General features: G+C 41.0%; 1 protein-coding gene across 1 annotated transcript; it reads right to left on the reverse strand.

The window, feature by feature from the left end:
* Positions 1 to 5,636: 5,636 nt before the first annotated feature.
* On the reverse strand, positions 5,637 to 6,965 carry LOC139392237 (leukotriene B4 receptor 1-like). The gene has a single exon (XM_071140077.1). It carries the CDS (start codon positions 6,822 to 6,824, stop codon positions 5,895 to 5,897), a length of 930 nt encoding a protein of 309 aa, XP_070996178.1. The 5' UTR covers positions 6,825 to 6,965; the 3' UTR covers positions 5,637 to 5,894.
* Positions 6,966 to 7,787: the final 822 nt, after the last annotated feature.

Here is a 7,787-nt window from a genome sequence, read left to right on the forward strand (position 1 = left end):
GAAATGTAAGTCTCCAGCTTCAGCGATTTTTGCAATTCGTTCCAGTCACTGGCAGCAGAGAACTGGAATAGATGACCTGGAGCCAGTGGGTTTGGCGACAAATATGTAGCGAGGGTCAGCCGACTAGAGCATACAGGTAGCAGTGATGGGTGGTATAAGGGGCTTTGGTAACAATCCTCTACTCAGCATCCAGTTTGCTGAGTAGAGTATTGGAAGCTATTTTGTAGATGACATCGCCGAAGTTGAGGATCGGTACGATAGTCAGTTTTACTAGGGTAAGTTTGGTGGCGTGAATGAAGGAGGCTTTGTTGCAGAATAGAAAGCCGAATCTAGATTTGATTTTGGATTGGAGATGTTTGATGTGAGTCTGGAAGGAGAGTTTACAGTCTAGCCAGACACCTAGGTATTTGTAGTTGTCCATGTAGTCTAAGAAAGAACCGTCCAGAGTAGTGATGCTAGTCGGCGGGTGCGGGCAGCGAATGGTTGAAAAGCATGCATTTGGTTTTACTAGCGTTTAAGAGCAGTTGGAGGCCATGGAAGGAGTTTTGTATGGTATTGAAGGTTGAGGTTAGTTAACACAGTGTCCAAAGAAGGGCCATATGTACACAGAATCGTGTCGTCTGCGTAGAGGTGGATCAGGGAATCACCCGCAGCAAGAGCAACATTGTTGATATATACAGAGAAAAGAGTCGGCCCGAGAATTGAACCCTGTGGTACCCCCATAGAGACTGCCAGAGGTCCGGACAACAGGCCCTCCGATTTGACACACCGAAGTCTGTCTGTGAAGCAGTTGTAGAAATTTTACATCAAATTTTGTTGGAAGGTAAAACCAAACTGTACAGTGCCTTGCGAAAGTATTCGGCCCCCTTGAACTTTGCGACCTTTTGCCACATTTCAGGCTTCAAACATAAAGATATAAAACTATATTTTTTTGTGAAGAATCAACAACAAGTGGGACACAATCATGAAGTGGAACGACATTTATTGGATATTTAAAACTTTTTTAACAAATCAAAAACTGAAAAATTGGGCGTGCAAAATTATTCAGCCCCCTTAAGTTAATACTTTGTAGCGCCACCTTTTGCTGCGATTACAGCTGTAAGTCGCTTGAGGTATGTCTCTATCAGTTTTGCACATCGAGAGACTGACATTTTTTCCCATTCCTCCTTGCAAAACAGCTCGAGCTCAGTGAGGTTGGATGGAGAGCATTTGTGAACAGCAGTTTTCAGTTCTTTCCACAGATTCTCGATTGGATTCAGGTCTGGACTTTGACTTGGCCATTCTAACACCTGGATTTGTTTATTTTTTAACCATTCCATTGTAGATTTTGCTTTATGTTTTGGATCATTGTCTTGTTGGAAGACAAATCTCCGTCCCAGTCTCAGGTCTTTTGCAGACTCCATCAGGTTTTCTTCCAGAATGGTCCTGTATTTGGCTCCATCCATCTTCCCATCAATTTTAACCATCTTCCCTGTCCCTGCTGAAGAAAAGCAGGCCCAAACCATGATGCTGCCACCACCATGTTTGACAGTGGGGATGGTGTGAGCTGTGTTGCTTTTACGCCAAACATAACGTTTTGCATTGTTGCCAAAAAGTTCCATTTTGGTTTTATCTGACCAGAGCACCTTCTTCCACATGTTTGGTGTGTCTCCCAGGTGGCTTGTGGCAAACTTTAAACAACACTTTTTATGGATATCTTTAAGAAATGGCTTTCTTCTTGCCACTCTTCCATAAAGGCCAGATTTGTGCAATATACGACTGATTGTTGTCCTATGGACAGAGTCTCCCACCTCAGCTGTAGATCTCTGCAGTTCATCCAGAGTGATCATGGGCCTCTTGGCTGCATCTCTGATCAGTCTTCTCCTTGTATGAGCTGAAAGTTTAGAGGGACGGCCAGGTCTTGGTAGATTTGCAGTGGTCTGATACTCCTTCCATTTCAATATTATCGCTTGCACAGTGCTCCTTGGGATGTTTAAAGCTTGGGAAATCTTTTTGTATCCAAATCCGGCTTTAAACTTCTTCACAACAGTATCTCGGACCTGCCTGGTGTGTTCCTTGTTCTTCATGATGCTCTCTGCGCTTTTAACGGACCTCTGAGACTATCACAGTGCAGGTGCATTTATACGGAGACTTGATTACACACAGGTGGATTGTATTTATCATCATTAGTTATTTAGGTCAACATTGGATCATTCAGAGATCCTCACTGAACTTCTGGAGAGAGTTTGCTGCACTGAAAGTAAAGGGGCTGAATAATTTTGCACGCCCAATTTTTCAGTTTTTGATTTGTTAAAAAAGTTTGAAATATCCAATAAATGTCGTTCCACTTCATGATTGTGTCCCACTTGTTGTTGATTCTTCACAAAAAAATACAGTTTTCTATCTTTATGTTTGAAGCCTGAAATGTGCCAAAAGGTTGCAAAGTTCAAGGGGGCCGAATACTTTCGCAAGGCACTGTATATTGTTTCCTCACCCATCTACACACAATACCTCATAATGACCAAGTGAAAACATGTTTTGATTTTTTTTTGCAAATGTATTGAAAACGAAAAATAGAAACAGCTCACACCCCTGAGTCAATACTTTGTAGAACCACCTTTGGCAGTGATTACAGCTGTGAGCCTTTCTGGGTAAGTCTCTAAGAGCTTTCCACACTTGGATTGTGCACCATTTCCCCATTACTCTTTTGAAAATTCTTCGAGCTCTGTCAAATTGGTTGCAGATCATTGATAGATAAAAAAATTTAGGTTTTGCCATAGATTTTTTAAGTCAAAACTGTAACTCGGCCACTCCGGAACATTTACTGCGTTCTGGATAAGCAAGTCTAGTGTAGATTTGCCTCATTTTAGGTTATAGTCCACCTGAAAGGTGAATTTGTTACCCAATGTCTGGTGGAAAGCAGACTGAACCAGGTTTTCCTATAGGATTTTGCCTGTGCTTGGCTCCATTCCCTTTTTTTTTATCCTGAAAAACTCCCTAGTCCATAACGATTACAAGCATACCCATAACATGAAGCAGTTACCACTATGTTTGAAAATGTGGAGAGTGGTACTCAGTAATGTGTTGTATTAGGTTTGCTTCGTATTCAGGACAAATAATTAATTGCCACATTTCTTGCGGTATTATTTTTGTGCCTTGTGGCAAACAGGATGCATGTTTTGAAATATTTGTATTCTGTACAGGCTTCCTTCTTTTCACTCTGTCAATTAGATTAGTATTGTGGAGTAACTAAAATGTTGTTGATCCATCCTCCGATTTCTCCTATCACAGCGATTAAACTCTGTAACTGTTTTAAAGTCAACATTGGCCTCATGGTGAAATTCCTTCCTCTCCGGCAACTGAGTTAGGAAGGACGCTTGTATCTTTGTAGCGACTGGGTGTATTGATGCACCATCCAATGTGTAATTAATAACTTTAATAACTACATGTTTTATCCTGAACTTATTTAGGATTGCCATAACAAAAGGGTTGAACACTTATTGAATCAAGACAATTCAGCTTTCACGTTTTATTAATTTGTAAAAATTTCTTCGAACATTATTTGACTTTGACATTACAGAAGTTTGTGACATAAAATCTTAATTTAATCTATTGTAAATTCAGGCTGGAAAAAAACTGTGGAAAAAGTCAACGGGTGTGAATACTTTCCGAAGGCGCTGTATTTCTGTAACAGTATTGCTCTCCTCCTCTCCTCGCCCCAATGGGTTCGAACCAGGGACCCTCTGCACACAGACAACAGTCACCCTCAAAGCATCGTTACCCATCGCGCCACAAAAGCATTGCAGAGCAAGGGGAACAACAAATTCAAGGCCTCAGAGCGAGTGAAGTCACTGATTGAAACGCTATTAGCGCACACAACTGCTAACTAGCTAGCCATTTCGCATCGGTTACACATGCTCACAACCTGCCATTGGATACACATGATTTAAAACATGGTGCATGTTAGGTGATGGTCAAATACTTACCCTCTACTATAATTTGAAAATGATATTTACCCTCTACTATAATTTGAAAATGATATTTACCCTCTACTATAATTTGAAAATGATATTTACCCTCTACTATAATTTGAAAATGATACTTACCCTCTACTATAATTTGAAAATGATATTTACCCTCTACTATAATTTGAAAATGATATTTACCCTCTACTCTAATTTGAAAATGATACTTACCCTCTACTATAATTTGAAAATGATATTTACCCTCTACTATAATTTGAAAATGATACTTACCTTCTACTATAATTTGAAAATGATATTTACCCTCTACTATAATTTGAAAATTATATTTACCCTCTACTATAATTTGAAAATGATACTTACCCTCTACTATAATTTGAAAATTATATTTACCCTCTACTATAATTTGAAAATTATATTTACCCTCTACTATAATTTGAAAATGATATTTACCATCTACTATAATTTGAAAATGATATTTACCATCTACTATAATTTGAAAATGATATTTACCCTCTACTATAATTTGAAAATTATATTTACCCTCTACTATAATTTGAAAATGATATTTACCCTCTACTATAATTTGAAAGTTATATTTACCATCTACTATTCTTTCTATTCACCACTTCAAAAATAAAAGCAAGTTAGATTTGATTTTGCTTGAATGACTCAACAGTGAAAGTTCTGTGAAACCCCAATGAATTCACAATCAAAAGTTCTGAACATAAGATAGAGGGCATTACATGTGGTAGGAATTTTGTACTTATAAATATACCACTTACATCTGAAAATCTGCAAGTTCCCCAGAACCGTATAAAAAGAAAGTTACACTCTATATATATATATATATATATATATATATATATATATATATATATATATATATATATATATATATACCCATTAAATTGTTGGGAGCATATGCAGGATGTGTGACGCATATCTATGTAGAGTGTTCTACTTTCTCTCTTTCTATTTATACAGTTAGTCAGCACCTCTACAATAAATGCTGGGTGTGAATCAGCTCATGATTTTTACAACCTGATCATAACCCCCCCCAAAAACTGTTTATAGTTTCATAAAATGTTTTCAACTACAGTATGTCAATCTCAAGCTTTTTTTCTAATTTTGAACCTAATGGCATGTTCCTTTGGGTGTAGATAAAGTTGTTTGTCTGTTTACCAAATGTGTTATTACATCTGACATATGGCAAGTTCTACCTTCATTTGGTTCAGAATTAATTTTGTTTGGCGGTGTTGGCAAGTAGGCTCACTTCTTGTTGCGGGTTAGACTGAAACTAAAATGGTTAAACCCATATTTAACATCAGAGTGGGATAATTGATCTATTTAGGCAGAAATGTTGTTGCATGGATCTAGTGTGTTTTTCCATTGTGCTCACTGCTCAAATACCTGATTTTGACATACAATGAGGCAACTTCACAAGTATGACGAAATATTCCAAAACACTATGGTAAGTTGAAGCTCCTCTGAACCAAAGCAGAAGTACATGTACTGTAAGAGAAACTTATTCATGGTAACCAAATATATGTATTTATTCATGGGAAAGCTGACAGAAGCAACACAATTTAGGCTTTGACCAATGGAGGTCAAGCTTGAAGGGCGTTAGATCCCCGAAATAACAAATCTAGGCTAACCTATGGATACCTAGAAAGTACAGCCTATACAGTCAGCAAACCAAAATGTAGGTTTTGTTGTGGACAAAATAGCAGGGGCAATGGGCCTCTTATTTGAATGCTCTAAAATCAAAGTCAAGAACCCCTAAAAAAAAAGCTATTTATTTTTGAGAGTACCCTGTCTTGTTAAGTTTAGGGTGAGGCGTTTGATTATGGGTAGGCTGAGGGTTAGAATTAGGGGTTGGCATTCCAGTCACATGCCTTTAGTCACACCAGCAGAGCAGAGCTTCAAAAATCAGATATTTGTGACCTGCATCCTGCTTTCGCTCCTCGACGACGACTTGGGCTGCTCACGGATCCTCCGCGAGGCGAAGGCGTACAGGAAGGGGTCCAGGCAGCTGTTAAAAAACGTAAAGCTCCGGACGACACGCGCTGCCGTGCTTCTGTGTCTCAGCAGCGCTGCCGATGCCTCTGGCCAGGAAGTCTGCAGCACAATGCCGGTGATGTCCACCACATTGACAATGTGCACAGGGATCCAGAGGATGAAGAAGGCGACCACCACACTGGTGACCAGCCGCGTCATCTTGGCACTGCTGAACAGCGCCGTCTGGTTCACCTGCCGGTGGAGGCGGCAGTAGGACGTGACCAGCACAGAGAACGGAATCACAAACCCTAAAAGGGTCTCCAAGACGAGGACAGCAACTCTTTCAGCATCGGAGCCCGTGTGTCGCTGGCACTTGAGCTCGCCATCGCGCACATCACGAGTGGCAACTGCGGGGGCAGTCAGGGCACAGGCGAGCCCCCACAGGGCCAGGAGCAGCACCGCCTCCCCCTTGCGCCCCAGCCTGTTCCACATCTGCGGGTAGAGGACCTGGAGGTAGCGCTGGACACCGAGTAGAGTAACCGTTAGCACGTTAGCATACAGGCTGAGGTAGAGCAGGAAGGTGGCTAACTTGCATGCAGCACGGCCCAGAGTCCAGCCTTGCCGGAGAGTATAGATCCACACGGGAACCGTGGCCAGGCACAGGATGTCTGAGGAAGCCAGGTTCAGCATGAGGCACAGGGTGAAGTTGGGGCGTCGGGACGTGCGGCGCAGGATGACCACCAGGACAGCTATGTTACCAGGGAGGCCCAGCGCACAGCACAGCCCCAGGACGGTGCTCGAAATCAGGCGGCCCGAATCCGGGGAGGTGGAGTCCAAGCTAGAGTTGCTGGAGGAGTCCATGTTCTTCGTGGTCCGTGAAAGAATATGAGCTATCTGGAAGACAGTAGACTTTATCTAATTCTTTAGTTTCTCGTTCTTCAAATCCTCACAAGTTTGTTATCTTCTCTTGAACTCTTGTCATAGAGTGATAATAAGGAAACTGATGTGGGTTAACTGCTTCTGGTCAGCTTCCTCCTGACAAAGCTCTGTGTGTGTGTGTGTGTGTGTGTGTGTGTGTGTGTGTGCGTGTGTGTGTCTGTGTGTCTGTGTGTGAGAGAGAGAGAGTATGATTCAGAGAGAGAGATATTTGTGTTTGAGGTTAACATTTAGAAACTTCCAATTTTGTCATTAAGGCTACACTCAACCTGATTCTCATCAATAGACACATGACGCTGAGAAGATAGTTTAAGCTTTAGTTAAAACATATAAAGTAGATTGTAGCTGTTGTCTAGGGGGAAGCCACAAAGGTTTTATATATTTTTTCCACATTTAATAATTCATATTTTTTATGTGGTTTTATCTTGTGCAAAACGTTTTAATGATTTGAACTTTTGACAGATAAATGGATGTGTAATGCATTTAATCCATCTCTGGGTTGTTGTCTCTCTTTGAATGTATGGCCTTAGTTTAATGTTTCCATTTAGTGGCAAAATAAGGCTAGAAAAACTACAATTCTTCTAAAATGGAGGAAATGGTGTTTGACCCCAAATCAGTCGGTGACCACGTGTCCATGGTTGTCCACAATGCCAACATAGCACAGGTTAGATCACCTGGGTGCTGAGCTGGTAGGTCAAAGTAAAGAGGGTCTGCTTCAGAGTCCAACAACGCCTCTATTTCCTTCGTAGACTAAGGGATTTTGGAGTTGACCAGAAAAAAATGCTCCTGTTCTTCCATGAGGTCATAGAGAGAATCCTGAGATACGGCATCACAGTCTGGTTTGCAAATGATCAAACTGCCCTGAAGGTCTTGGGTGTGAGGCAACAT

Source organism: Oncorhynchus clarkii, chromosome 32 (genome assembly GCF_045791955.1).
Source record: "Oncorhynchus clarkii lewisi isolate Uvic-CL-2024 chromosome 32, UVic_Ocla_1.0, whole genome shotgun sequence".
Taxonomy (NCBI): domain Eukaryota; kingdom Metazoa; phylum Chordata; class Actinopteri; order Salmoniformes; family Salmonidae; genus Oncorhynchus; species Oncorhynchus clarkii.

Excerpts from the sequence above, each read along its gene's own strand:
- LOC139392237 (XM_071140077.1), bottom strand. The coding sequence starts at position 6,824 with ATGGACTCCTCCAGCAACTCTAGCTTGGACTCCACCTCCCCGGATTCG.